Below are 14,446 nucleotides of genomic sequence, written 5' to 3'. Positions count from 1 at the left end.
ACAGTGGGTACGGAAAGTATTCAGACCCCTTTAAATTTTTCACTCTTTGTGTCATTGCTGACATTTGCCAAAATCAAAAGAGTTTTATTTCTCATTAATGTACACTCAGCACCCCATCTTGACAGAAGAAAACAGAAATGTAGAAATTTTTGCAAATTTATTAAAACGGAAAAAACTGAAATATCACATGGTCATAAGTATTCAGACCCTTTGCAGTGACACTCATATTTAACTCATGCTGTCCATTTCTTCTGATCCTCCTTGAGATGGTTCTGCTCCTTCATTGGAGTCCCGCTGTGTTTAATTAAACTGATTGGACTTGATTAGGAAAGGCACACACCTGTCTATATAAGACCTTACAGCTAACAGTGCATGTCAGAGCAAATGAGAATCATGAGGTTGAAGGAACTGCCCAAGGAGCTCAGAGACAGAATTGTGGCAAGGCACCGATCTGGCCAAGGTTACAAAAGAATTTCTGCAGCACTCAAGGTTCCTAAGAGCACAGTGGCCTCCATAATCCTCAAATGGAAAAAGTTTGGGACGACCAGAACTCTTCCTAGACCTGGCCGTCCAGCCAAACTGAGCAATCGTGGGAGAACAGCCTTGGTGAGAGAAGTAAAGAAGAACCCAAAGATCACTGTGGCTGAGCTCCAGAGATGCAGTAGGGAGATGGGAGAAAGTTCCACAAAGTCAACTATCACTGCAGCCCTCCACCAGTTGGGGCTTTATGGCAGAGTGGCCCGATGGAAGCCTCTCCTCAGTGCAAGACACATGAAAGCCGGCATAGAGTTTGCCAAAAAACACATGAAGGACTCCCAGACTATGAGAAATAAGATTCTCTGGTCTGATGAGACCAAGATTGAACTTTTTGGCGTTAATTCTAAGCGGTATGTGTGGAGAAAACCAGGCACTGCTCATCCCCTGTCCAATATAATCCCTACAGTGAAACATGGTGGTGGGAGCATCATGTTGTGGGGATGTTTTTCAGCTGCAGGGACAGGACGACTGGTTGCAATTGAAGGAAAGATGAATGCGGCCAAGTACAGAGATATCCTGGAAGAAAACCTCTTCCAGAGTGCTCAGGACCTCAGACTGGGCCGAAGGTTCACCTTTCAACAGGACAATGACCCTAAGCACACAGCTAAAATAACAAAGGAGTAGCTTCGGAACAACTCTGTGACCGTTCTTGACTGGCCCAGCCAGAGCCCTGACCTAGACCCAGTTGAGCATCTCTGGAGAGACCTGAAAATGGCTGTCCACCAACGTTCACCATCCAACCTGACAGAACTGGAGAGGATCTGCAAGGAAGAATGGCAGAGGATCCCCAAATCCAGGTGTGAAAAACTTGTTGCATCATTCCCAAAAAGACTTCATGGCTGTACTAGCTCAAAAGGGTGCTTCTACTCAATACTGAGCACAGGGTCTGAATACTTATGACCATGTGATATTTCAGTTTTTCTTTTCTAATAAATTTGCAAAAATTTCTACATTTCTGTTTTTTTTCTGTCAAGATGGGGTGCTGAGTGTACATTAATGAGAAATAAAATGAACTTTTTTGATTTTGGCAAATGGCTGCAATGACACAAAGAGTGAAAAATTTAAAGGGGTCTGAATACTTTCCGTACCCATATATTTATTATATATTCATATTCAATACATAATACATCAGTAAGCCCAAATTAATAGCTAAAGGCTTAAAGGGATCCCCATAGCTCATTAACATCCTAAGTTATAAGTCTGCCAAATGCAATCATAACGCATGGAGAATGCCAGGATGCCACAGTTAAGGTTTCTGTGCCCCAAATACAGCATAACTGCACACTAAATATTTGTCAATATACTGTATATGCACTTAACCTCACTTACCAAAAAAAAAAACAAACTGAAAACCACTTAGCCATTAGCTTCATAGTATGAAACAGTGGTGACAGTCCAAAGATAATGTCTCTAAAAAATAAACTTCTATACAAACAATGTGAAGAAATCCTCCAATTCAACAAGACATGTTGTACCGTTCTGCTACTGTTAGTTTTATTGTGCAACATGCAGCACCTGTATTGTTGACAGTTGGCAATTCAATAGGTGCAACTAACTGAATCTGTGTTCGTTTAGGAATAAGCTTTAGTTGTTTTCACTTAATGCTGGAAAGGCCTAGTCTAATGGTTTGAATTCATCTTCAATTTAATATGTAATATTGCGTCAATTTCTCAGGCTCGTACATCTTATAATGTTAAATCTATACTTTTGGTGTTATTGATTACTTGATTTGACTGAAGCCTGGGTTTCCTTGTAAAAGCAGATCATGCTGATTCTGGAAATGTGGCTCATAATGACTCTACCAATACAAAGATGCAAACTGAGAGATTGTAAATGTGAGATCCATATAGCTTTTGGGATGGTGACATGCCTCCTGCCTCTCTCAGATGGATACACCACTGACGACATTGAGTTCTACTGGCAGGGAGGAAGCAACGGAGGCTCGGTCACAGGGGTGGAGAACATTGAACTGCCCCAGTTCTCCATTATAGACTACCAAACCCTCTCCAAAAAAGCTGTTTTTGCCACAGGTAACAAACCTTTCAACCCTTCAGACTCATGAATTTTATTAGAGAACACATGCCCTGAAATATTTTTTGTACTCACATAACCACATATATTGATGTTATTCTTTACACAGTTTTAATACAGATAACAACAAGATTCATATTGTGTGTAAAACCTGACTCTGAGGTCCATTTAATACATTTTCCATGTTGACCCAAATGCTGCTGTTCTTCATACAGGACCACCTGTAAAAAGCAGAACACTGGCTAGATATAGCCTCATCTGTATGTCTCACACAGGGCTGCTGCTGGACATTTGGTTGCCCTAGAAAAAAAATGTCTTGACAGCAAATGATTGCTATTGTTGTTGCTGTTATTTAAATTATTACAAAATATAAATAACTGTGTGACAAAAACAAGTCAAGTCACAAAACACTGGCAAGATATGCATTATACTATGATAATTAGGTTCTGAGTTCTATATTGGTGCTGATGACAACAAGGTCACTGAGGTGGGTTGGTGTATTACACAACTTGTCATTCAGTGGTGTAGCTAAAGAGACTGTACTGGAATATGCGTACACTGTAGTATGCTCACAGTCTTTAGTCTAGGCATTAAGAGCATAAATTCTATTTTAATTACCACTATAGCTTACAAGGTTTTAAAATGGCATTGTGAGTAGGGGGAGCCTTTGTCCAGTGCGTCAGAGGAGTTGGATATAGGTGGGATGGTTTCCACGTAACATGCTGCTGTTGCTGTATCCTTGGGAATAGCTCTACAGAAGAAAGTAGTTCTACTAAATTTATACCATATGTAAAAGCTTTCACAAATCTTGTCAATGTGGAGAAACATCAATCTTGTAAGATTGGCTAGAGATATATAATAAAATCGTGAAAAGGAGTTAGGTTTTACTTTTGTTGGGTCAATGGCAGATATTTTAGGTCTAGGCTAGCAATGCTATGATACTAAAAGAATCAGAGCTGGTTTCTGCCTCCTGATAATTAAATAGATATATAGATAGATAATTTATTCATCCCACATGTGGGAAATTCAGACATAAGCAGCTGTTTAGATTGTAACACGGGGATAGTGGAGGGAGCAGCCATACAGGTGGAGATGGAGGTAGCAGTCATAGAGGATGAGGTCTAGTAAGGAGCTGCAAAGGTGGGGGTGGAGGGAGCATCTGCCACATTGGAGAGGGAGGGAGCAGCCGCAGAGGTGGAGGAGACAGCTGAATATGTGGAGAGGGCAGCCTCAGAGGTAATGGTGAAGGGAACAGCTGTAGACATGGAGGTACAGCAAGCAGCAGCAGAGGTGAATGAGAATATAGAGAATGAGGTGTAGTGAGGAGCTTCAGAGGTGGAGGTGGAAGTAGCCACATTGTCAAACCTGATGTAATACTGGTTGAAGGTACTGGCTCTATTCACATCACCATCCAAAGACTGAGAGTTGTTCAGTTTGTAGCCAGTGATGGTTCTTACCCCTCTCCACACCCCCCTGGTATTATTGTTCTCCAGCTGTTTTTTCCAACTTTTTTTTGTACTCCACCTGAGGCGAGCTAAGGTGACAGAGAAAAAATAAAAATGAAAGAACATCAGTATATAAAATAACTCCAATATATTGTAGATTAAATAATAATATTAGCAATTTAATAATAACTTAATAAAATTAAAATAGCAGCCTCCTGGAGTTCAGCTCCAGTAAAATCCATCTGTCCATTACCTATACCTTTTATCCTGTAGAGCAGAGCAGAAGCTGATCCTGGCTGATAATGGGCAAGAAGAGGGGCACTCCCTGGACAGGTCACTAGTCTATCACAGGACTGACAAACATAGACTGATAAATATTGACAATCACACCTATGGAACATCTACAGTCACCAATTCACCCAACCTGCATGTATTAGGACTATGGGAGGAAGCTGGAGTACCTGGAGAAAACCCATGCAGACACGAGGAGAACATGTCAACTCCACACAGAAAGGACAGGTTGGAATACATTCTACATACTGATTCAGTGGTGTCAATAGTACTTGTTTTGTGTACATATTAAAATTAGCATTTTTTTTTTTAAACCTGGACTGGAACCAATCCCAGCTGACATTGGACAAGAGGCATGATTGGACAGATTGCCAGTCTATCACAGGTTTTAAATATGGAGACATATAGCCACTCACAGTCATGGGCAATGTAGAGCCACCAGCCTATTTAGCATCTCACTGGACTGTGGGAGGGAGGCAGAGTACCTGGAGAACATGTGGATTCTACACAGAAGAGACCCTGGTCTAATCTAGAACATTCTTGCTTTGAAGCCACAGTGCCACAGTTCTACCATGCCACAAATTAATAAAATTTGATGATTAAAGTAAATGTTTGTAAAATGCATCTCTTAAACTCTACCCATTCTCCTAAAAGGTATTATTAAAATATCAGCCTCAAATTATGACAAACCAGTTTGTTATCTTTGATTTGTGAGCTGTCCAAATGACAAGAATGACACTTTACATTCCAGCTCTGTAATAAGAAGGCAATAAGGTGATAATATAGTGATAACAAAGGTGTAATAAGGTGTAAAAGATGTAAAATAATGGTAATTACCAGAGTATTAACAGGGTAACATACTGGAAGTATCAAGGTGGTGATCTGTACCATACTTGGGCATGTTTGACCCTGAATGTCCAGTCTGTTTGACTAGTGCTCCGTACCGTGCCTTGTCCTGTTCAGTTGGTCTCGGACACGGAACGCAGTGTGATTGCTAACCATGCCCAGGCACAGAACACTAACATAGTATGCTGTTCCAAAGTGCTTTGCTTGAGCTGCATTGTGGTGACATAAGCAAGCTCTGGCCGGAATCACATCAAGTGCAGTGTGAATGCAGACCAGTGGGGAGAATGGGGAGGGAGAGCAACCATGCTTGAGCATGGTATGAACCAATCATGCCTAGTGTGAGTACACCCTCAGTGGACTTATCTAGATAATATTAGTGCACACTTTTGGTAACAGAGGATCAAAACACATAGGCCATAATATAAAAATAGATCTAATAATGATATTATAAATTAATTATTCAGAAAAAGAATAGTGTGGTAAAATATGATAACCCGAAATCAAGTCAAGCAAGTCACACTCATCATATTAGTGTAATATTTTTATATATATATATTTTATATATATATATAATATAATATATTTTCATTTGAAATTGTTATGTCAGTGGAATTAACAGGATAACAATGATATACTGTAATAGTAGGTTCGGGGTTTCAAAATATGCTCTATCCATCCATCCATCCATCCATCCATTATCTACACCTGCTTATTCCTAACCAGGGTCCACACAGAAAGGTCCCTGACGGGTTGCCCCAGTGCTAAATGTTCATATGCCCATATGTTCTACTACTCTACTAGATCTACTATGTTCTAATTTTTTCAGATCAAATGTATAGAAATTGGTAATCACTGCAATGTAATGTCGAAAGCCCTCATCGTCCATCCATCTTCTTCCGCTTATCCGGGGCCGGGTCGCGGGGGCAGTAGCCAAATCAGGGATACCCAGACTTTCTTCTCCCTGGACACTTCCTCCAGCTCTTCCGGGGGGACACCGAGGCGTTCCCAGGCCAGCCGGGAGACATAGTCCCTCCAGCGTGTCCTGGGTCTTCCCCGGGGCCTCCTCCCAGTGGGACATGCCTGGAACACCTCCCCAGGAAGGCGCCCAGGATGCATCCGAAACAGATGCCCGAGCCACCTCTACTGACTCCTCTCGATGTGGAGGAGCAGTGGCTTTACTCCGAGCTCCTCACCCTATCTCTAAGGGAGCGCCCGGCCACCCTGCGGAGGAAGCTCATTTCAGCCGCTTGTATCCACGATCTTGTTCTTTCGGTCATGACCCCGAGCTCATGACCATAGGTGAGAGTAGGAACGTAGATTGACCGGTAAATCGAGAGCTTCGCCTTCCGGCTTAGCTCCTTCTTCACCACAACGGACCGGTACACTGACCGCATTGCTGCTGCCGATGCCCCGATCCGTCTGTCAATCTCGCGTTCCGTCCTTCCCTCACTCGTGAACAAGACCCCGAGATACTTAAACTCCTCCACTTGAGGCAGGATCTCTCCCCTGGCCTGGAGATGGCAAACCACCTTTTTCCGGTTGAGTACCATGGCCTCGGACTTGGAGGTGCTGATTCTCATCCCAGCCGCTTCACACTCGGTTGCAAACTGCCCCAGCGCACGCTGGAGATCCTGGCTTGATGGAGCCAACAGGACAACATCATCTGCAAAAAGCAGAGATGAAATCCTGTGGTCCCCGAACTGGACTCCCTCCGGCCCCTGGCTGCGCCTAGAAATTCTGTCCATAAAAGTAATGAACAGAACCGGTGACAAAGGGCAGCCCTGCCGGAGTCCAACGTGCACTGGGAACAGGTCTGACTTACTACCGGCAATGCGAACCAAGCTCCTGCTCCGTTTGTACAGAGACCGGATAGCCCTCAGCAAAGGGCCCCGGACCCCATACTCCTGGAGCACCTCCCACAGGATGTCACGAGGGACTCGGTCGAATGCCTTCTCCAAGTCCACAAAACACATGTGGACTGGTTGGTTGGGCAAACTCCCATGAACCCTCGAGCACCCTCGTTAGTGTGTAGAGCTGGTCCAGTGTTCCACGCCCAGGACGGAAAACGCATTGTTCCTCCTGGATCCGAGGTTCGACCACCGGCCGGATCCTCCTCTCCAGCACCCTGGCATAGACCTTCCCCGGGAGGCTGAGGAGTGTGATCCCTCTGTAGTTGGAACACACCCTCCGGTCCCCCTTCTTAAAAAGAGGAACCACCACCCCGGTCTGCCAATCCAGGGGTACTGTCCCCGAACGGCACGCGATGTTGCACAGGCGTGTCAACCATGACAGCCCAACAACATCCAGAGATTTGAGGTACTCGGGACAAACCTCATCCACCCCCGGTGCTTTGCCACCGAGGAGCTTCCGAACTACCTCAGTGACTTCGGCTTGGGTGATGGATGGATCAGCCCCCGAATCCCCAGCCCCTGCTTCCCTTATGGAAGACGTGTTGACGGGATTGAGGAGATCCTCGAGGTATTCCTTCCACTGTCCAACAATATCCCCAGTCGAGGTCAGCAGCTCCTCACTTCCACTGTAAACAGTGTTGGTGGAGCACTGCTTCCCCCTCCTGAGGTGCCGGACGGTTTGCCAGAATTTCTTTGGGGCCGACAGGTAGTCCTTCTCCATGGCCTCACCGAACTCCTCCCATACCCGAGTTTTTGCCGCCGTCACCACCTGGGCTGCAACACGCTTGGCCCTGCGGTACCTGTCAGCTGCTTTGGAAGTCCCACAAGCCAGCCAAGCTCGGTAGGACTCCTTCTTCAGCTTGACGGCATCCCGGACATAAGTGCCAATGGCAATGCATCAATCCAGTTCAATTTGGTCTGTGCACAGATTTTTGCCAATTTAGTTTTTACAGTTTGATTCATCCTTTCCACCTTTCCTTGAGACTGTGGATGATACACCGTTTCAACCCCATCATGGCCTCCACCTTCTGCAAATCTTGATTCTTGAAATGCATCCCATTAGCTGACCTAATTTTCTCTGGGAAGCCATGGTTAGGGATGTAATAATTTATCAGGCATTTAATAACCGTGTTACTGTCTTCCCTCTTGGCGGGCCACGCTTCTGGCCACCCTGAATACACATCCACACACATCAGTACGTACCTGTACCCTCGAACGGTGGTTCCCATATCTGTGAAATCAATAACAATCTCTCGTCCAGGCCTGGTGACGAGTGGATACCTACCGATCTCTGGTTTCACTGTCGGTCTGGTGTTGTACTTGGTGCAGATGTCACATTCCCTGACCAACTCTCTGGCCATATCTTTGAGATATGGATGCCACCATTGCTCTAGGTTCTTCAACATCTGGGCTGTCCCAACATGATGTGAGCGTTTTTTTGGATAATCTGTGCCACGGCTGCTACGTGTTGTATACAGGCATGGTGTCTTTTCTCCAATGTATCCAGCATTACACTGGTATACATCAGAATTCTCCTCTCTCACCCCTTTTTTCTGGAACAGGACGCCATTGGCCACAGTGTCTGTGACAGAGACATCCAAAAAGAATGGGAATGAATAGTCCGGAATGGCCAACTCAGCTGCTGTAGCCAGTTCTTGTTTAAGGCGGATAAAGTTTTGCTCTGCCTCCGTCGTCCAAACAAGGTGGGCAGAGAGGTTCCTCAGACTTTGGTCTCTCACCATCCGTCGGAGGGGGCTCGTGAGGTTGGTGTAATCCGGGACGTAGGAGCGGCTGTACCCTGTAAGGCCAAGGAAGGAGAGCATGTCCTTTACCAGCAGGGGCTTGGGGTGGTGCAGTATGATGGATCTATGGGCAGGGGACAATCCTGCCCCCTTTTGAGAGATCAAATGCCCCAGGAAGGAGACTTGTCTTCTGCAAGTTTGGAGTTTCTGTTTACTAACCTTGAAACCCCTCTCTGCCAGAAGCATCAAGTCTTAGTGGCCTGTATACAGGCAGTCGCAGATGGTGCCGCCAACAAGAGATCGTCTACAAAAAAGTCTGTATAGTGGGAGCGTATGAGACCTGCGGTATTGAGGTGGGCTTCCAGTCTGAGTGAGCCAATGCCCTCTTAACGATACCTCCCAATTCTTTGGCCTCATGACTCGGGTGTAGTGCGAGAGACACATGGGGTGCAGAGTCCTCCTCCATTTGATACCACTGTTGTTGTTCCGGGAGCAGCTTCACCGCTGCCGCCACACCTTCTGGTGCCACATAAATATTTTCCGTATCGATGCTCCAAGAATCTCCTACGACCTGATCGAACTCTTCCCTGTACCAATCAGTTTGGAGCCTGTCATTGAAGAGGGTAACATGGAGAGGGTCCGGGGAAGGGACGTAGGGGTCAAGGAGCGAGATCCATGGGCTCCACCTTTGATATGCTGACCAGATGCCTCCCTGGTCTGGTGGTTCAGGGCAAAGTTTAGCCCAGTAAATATCTGCTCCCTCTTCCTCAGAGGGTCTAAGTAGGAACTGCGCACATTCCCCAGTAGAATACCGGGTACATGGCAAGCACGTGCCATCTGGTAGAGTCACACTCAGTCCTTCAAGGGAGCAGAGAATAGTAGCCCCCAGCTTGATCAGTAAGTCCCTGCCCAGGAGGTTGACAGGAGTGCCCGGAGAGTAGATGTAGGTGTGGCGGACGCACTGGTGGCCCACTTGTGTGAGTAGTGGCAGTGTCACCGGCAGAGTCTGTTTCTTCCCCGAGAAACCCATAACTGTGGTAGTCTGCGTCGACAGCGTAGATTCTGAGGTGGTGTTCAAAATGGAGCATGTTGCCCCAGTGTCGACCAAAAACGACAACTTCATGTAATTGACCATCACGGGCAGCAGCGGATCTGCCGTAGTTTTACTGCTGTTCGGGCCTCTCGATGGGGTGTATCATTCTTGGTAGGGTTCCTCCCAGTTCACGGGAGATCCCCAGTCCATCACTGGCATGTTATAGGATGGACGGCCACCTCGTCCACGATACAAACCAGCACCCTGTCCCCCCCAGGCTCTTCCTCGGGCGAAGTAACCTCTGTGAGGACAGTCTTTTACCCAATGGTCTGTGTCTCCACATAGGAAGCATACATTTGATGTACCTCGGGGTGGGCCCCCACGCCCCCCGCGTCCTCTCCATCCATTTCCCCCCCTCGGAGCTCCCCTGCAGCCCGCCTCTGTTCACCGATAGACGGCGATTTGGCTCCCAGGGCGGTATGGGAAACGGGTCCGGGGATTCCGGAGCATCCATTCCCCATTGGCACATCAATTTCTTTGGTTCCTCGTTTTTCTCCTTCTTTTTTTCTGAATTAACCCTTTGCCGGGCCTCTGACAGCTGTATTTTTAAAAGCTGAGTTTGGAGGCCCTGATTCTGCTCGTCTTCCTTTTGCAATTGTTGCTGAACCCGAGTCAGATGGTGCACCAGATGTCTCTCCCACACTACAGAATCGGCCCCCTGTAAATCAGGATTGTCACACATAGCAGTTTTTACCTTCTCCGGTACTCCCTCCAACACCGCCTGTCTATACCACTCCCTCTGGGGCCTTGGTTTGCCAGGATGACACCCAGTATGACGCACCCACAGTTCCTTAGTCTGATCCAAGAAGGTCCTTGGATTTTCTTTCGAGTTCGATGCCAGTTTGGGCACGGCAGATGAAGTGGGTAATGGATATTTTTCTCTAATCACCCTGCTCAGGTCACCAGCCCATTGCGCAAACGGCTCCTCATCCTGCCGGCGCAAAGTCCCTGCTGCCCTCTCAAGGTCTCGTGCATCTATACTGGTCAGGCACCTCTGAATAACCGCCCTAAAGTCTCCCAATGCCAATCTCTGCCCTGGGGTCAGCTTGTCCAATTTGCCAAGCCACAAACCTCCTCCAACTGCCACTGGGGGAAGTTGATTCACCAACGCCTGCACATCCCCGAGCCCGTACGGCCGATACTTCACTCTTCCTCCCGAAGCCAACAAGGGTGCTTGAAAAGAATGATGCTGGTTTACCTCCCCGTCCTCCAGTCGGTCCTTTTCATCCTCACTGCTCTCAATGGATTGGGTGGACTGATTGGGGGAGGTGGGGGACCCTTGGGGGTCCCCATGATCTGAGCTTTTGGCAGTAGTTCTCACTAGGACCTGGATCCTCTAGTTTACCAGTCACCTTTCCAGCTGAGCCGTTCATTTCTTCTTTCATTTCCCAGTCTAATGTCTGTGGGTCCGTCCACCTATCAGTACTTACCTTTGTCTCAGGAGGTGTTTGTTTGAATATGAACGTTCCTGGGGCCTCCCTCTCTATGTGCTCTGTCAGCAAAAGGAACAGGTTCTACCGCGTGATCCGGGGAACTTCCAGAGGGAGTTAACTTCAAAGTTTCCCAATCGATATACTCTTTATAGCCTGATTTCTGTGGGCGGGCCTGTGGACTAGGCTGAGGCAGATCAGGCACTTGTAGTTCTCCTTTTTTGTTCTCTATTACTGGATATTGGGTTGGAACTGAGGATGCCGATGGACTACTTACGAAATAAAGTGGCGGCAATTTCTCGTCAGTTCCCTCTTTGGCCTTCCATATCTTATCCTTGTGTAGATGCTGGGTACTCTGCCACAGGAGGGCTATATTAATCCAGGTACTGGCCTCTGCCTCCTCTTCCTGTTTTTTCTGTCTGAACTTACCTTTACGAAACATGGAAGCTTTTTCTCCTTCCATTCCTGCTTCCTTGGCCCGTTTCTCGTGTCCATGTGCCTTCTCCCATATCCATGGGATCAGGGCAGCTCGATCCTCTGTGTTTCTTCCTTTTTCCTTAATCAAATCCATTAACTTCTTCCTATATTGTTCTTCCATCTCTTCTTTTGTATTCTTCTGCCCCTGCTTCAGCCGACCTGCCGCCAGGGTTGATGCCACCTGAGTTTCCAGTTTCACCCATTTTTCAGGCGGGCCCCATTCCTCATCACTTACACTAACATAGATTCACTCAAACTTCCTCGACATCCACACAAATGCACAATATTTAAAACCTAAAATTCTACACAACCTATCTAACACAGCGTCCTTTGTTTATCCGTCAATCCAACATGACGTATTATTTAGTTTATCCGTCAATCCGGCATGACATATTATTTCGGGGTTTCCCAGTTCCCCGGGTCTTGCAACCCAGTTCTACCAATTCCCCGTCAGAGATTGTTAGGCCCACCACAGCCGGAAAATAAAACTTAAAGTCCACCGATCCTACACGGTTTTATTTTATTTTTTTTTCTTTTCGTCAAATGATCCAACACGAAATGACGACCTACCACCCCAAACCGTCCAAATTTATAACTATCCCGATTCACAAATTGACAATTATAACTTTAGAATATGCCAATTATGCAGAATTCATGAAAAGGTTTCTGCTCACCTGTCTGTGGCGCCAAGTATATTGTCAATGCGTTCCTCAGGCAGTCAGTCCAATTTTCCTCATCCCCGTATGGGCCACCAAATTGTTGAATACGCATATAACTTACCCAGGTCCGTTTGATGAGGAAGTACACAAAGACGTCTGGAGTGGTTCAGCTGATTACAGGTTTTATTTAAAACTATACAGAGCGCTCTGGAGATCAACCCTCATGTGGCACACGGAGGGATCTGAGCTATAGGAGAAACTATAGGATAGATATACCTGGTGGCCACCGCCCTACATACCAGTACTTTTCCACAAAAGGAATTCGGACCATTACCATATATGGAGTTGTTATTCCCTTTTACCTTCCCTCATAGTAAAGACATAGTGAAGAGCGGTGACCCTGTCACGTGTCTAAACATATAAGATTACACTATACTGCAATACTGGTCACAGATTGTGTCTGCATTCCCACAATTGCCATGTACTATCATGGTACTGACCAAATTACCATGCCTTTCTTTGTACACCCACAGTACAGCTATACTATGATACCGTTATGGCCTTGACCACTTGACCGACTTAGCCACTTTGCCCTAACACTATGCTATGATACAACAAGGTCTTATTAGAGCAGGTGGACATGATGCAGCTGGGACTAATCTAGCAATTAAGTCCTGCTTATTTAGGCAGAGAGGTCCGGCAGAGCACTCTCTCTTTTCCAGATAACAATGGCACGACAAAGAAGCAGTGTTTACAGAAAAAGTAGGCTGCTGGCATGAAAACTGAGCTACAGGCAGGGCAGAACTGATGGCTAGCAAAGAATCTCATGTCTGTGTCAAAATACTGTAAATAGCAAAAACATAACATATTGTAGCATCTATAGATGTGTGAGATCAGCTGGGTGAGTCTACTGAGAGCAGTGCTAGTTGTACAGACTGACACTAACAGGAAGGATGCAACTGTGGTAACTCTCCATCACACACAGGGGGTGGAGCACTGACAGAGTATCCCAATGATGTTAGCGTCATGAATAGTGTTGGAGTCATTCTCCAGCTAAGCGGACCTGGGGGGCTTTCCAGAACACAACTGGCCTTCTTAATCAGCCCATTCAGTCTTTTCCTGTACACAGTAAAGATGCTGCTGCCCTAAAATACCACTCCATAAAAGATGGCCGATGCCACCACTGTGTCAGAGATCCTTGGGAGTGGCCCCTGCACTCCAAACAGCCTGTTGGAGTTTAGCTATTGTAAATACAGTTTTGTGAAGCACTTGAGCCCGAGATAAATTTTCCCTGTAGGACAATAAAGAATATTTTATCTTAAAAGGCTTCCTGTCAAACACAGAAATTAAATTAGAAGTATGTTATAATTCAAGAGTATACACTTGCTGCATAAGGCTGCAAACTGGCCTAATGCCTTTCCTTAGCTACCTAGCCACATAAAAGCTTGTGCTAGATAAATCAGATTTTTATTTAGCAAGATGGGCACCTTTTATTTAGGTAGCTAGCTAAATAAACAACAGGAAGCTAGCAAGCTGCTTTTTTGTTGACTAATTGGCTAAATGAGCTTTACTAACTGGTGAAATGCATTAAGCCAATGTTTTGAGAGCACAATGAATGAAATATATTTGCTGTATAAAATTAAGCTTACAGATGCAAACCTAAATGTATACACTTACAAATCTCTATTTACAGATACAAAACTCTGTTTTCAAACACACCTTTTTGAATAATGGTCTTGCATTTTCCAGCCCTCTTTCCATTTTGTTAGTTAGAATCTACTGGAGGTGTTTCCAGGTAACAAACATTGGTATTAAAATCATTTTTGCATTCTATATTGTTTCCACTGTACATAATTCTTCTTCATTGTCACCATGTAACATGCTAATATTATCTAGATAAGCCCACCAATATTCCCAAGACATTCCATGGTTATTACTTCAGTAATTGCATGATACAACCATGTTACTATGCTTTTATTTTTTGT

At 45.6% G+C, this 14,446-nt stretch overlaps 1 protein-coding gene across 2 annotated transcripts in view; it reads left to right on the top strand.

Moving 5' to 3' along the window:
* Nucleotides 1-14,446, top strand: part of gabrb1 (gamma-aminobutyric acid type A receptor subunit beta1) — a 95,658-nt gene that overhangs the window by 59,087 nt on the left and 22,125 nt on the right. For both annotated transcript variants that reach the window (XM_026300937.1, XM_026300929.1), the window contains exon 5: nt 2,424-2,567. In XM_026300937.1, coding sequence (XP_026156722.1) covers nt 2,424-2,567 — 144 coding nt within the window. The remainder of the gene's footprint in view (nt 1-2,423; nt 2,568-14,446) is intronic.

Source organism: Mastacembelus armatus, chromosome 22 (genome assembly GCF_900324485.2).
Source record: "Mastacembelus armatus chromosome 22, fMasArm1.2, whole genome shotgun sequence".
NCBI classification, from domain to species: domain Eukaryota; kingdom Metazoa; phylum Chordata; class Actinopteri; order Synbranchiformes; family Mastacembelidae; genus Mastacembelus; species Mastacembelus armatus.
This window is presented reverse-complemented; position numbering and strand designations above follow the sequence as displayed.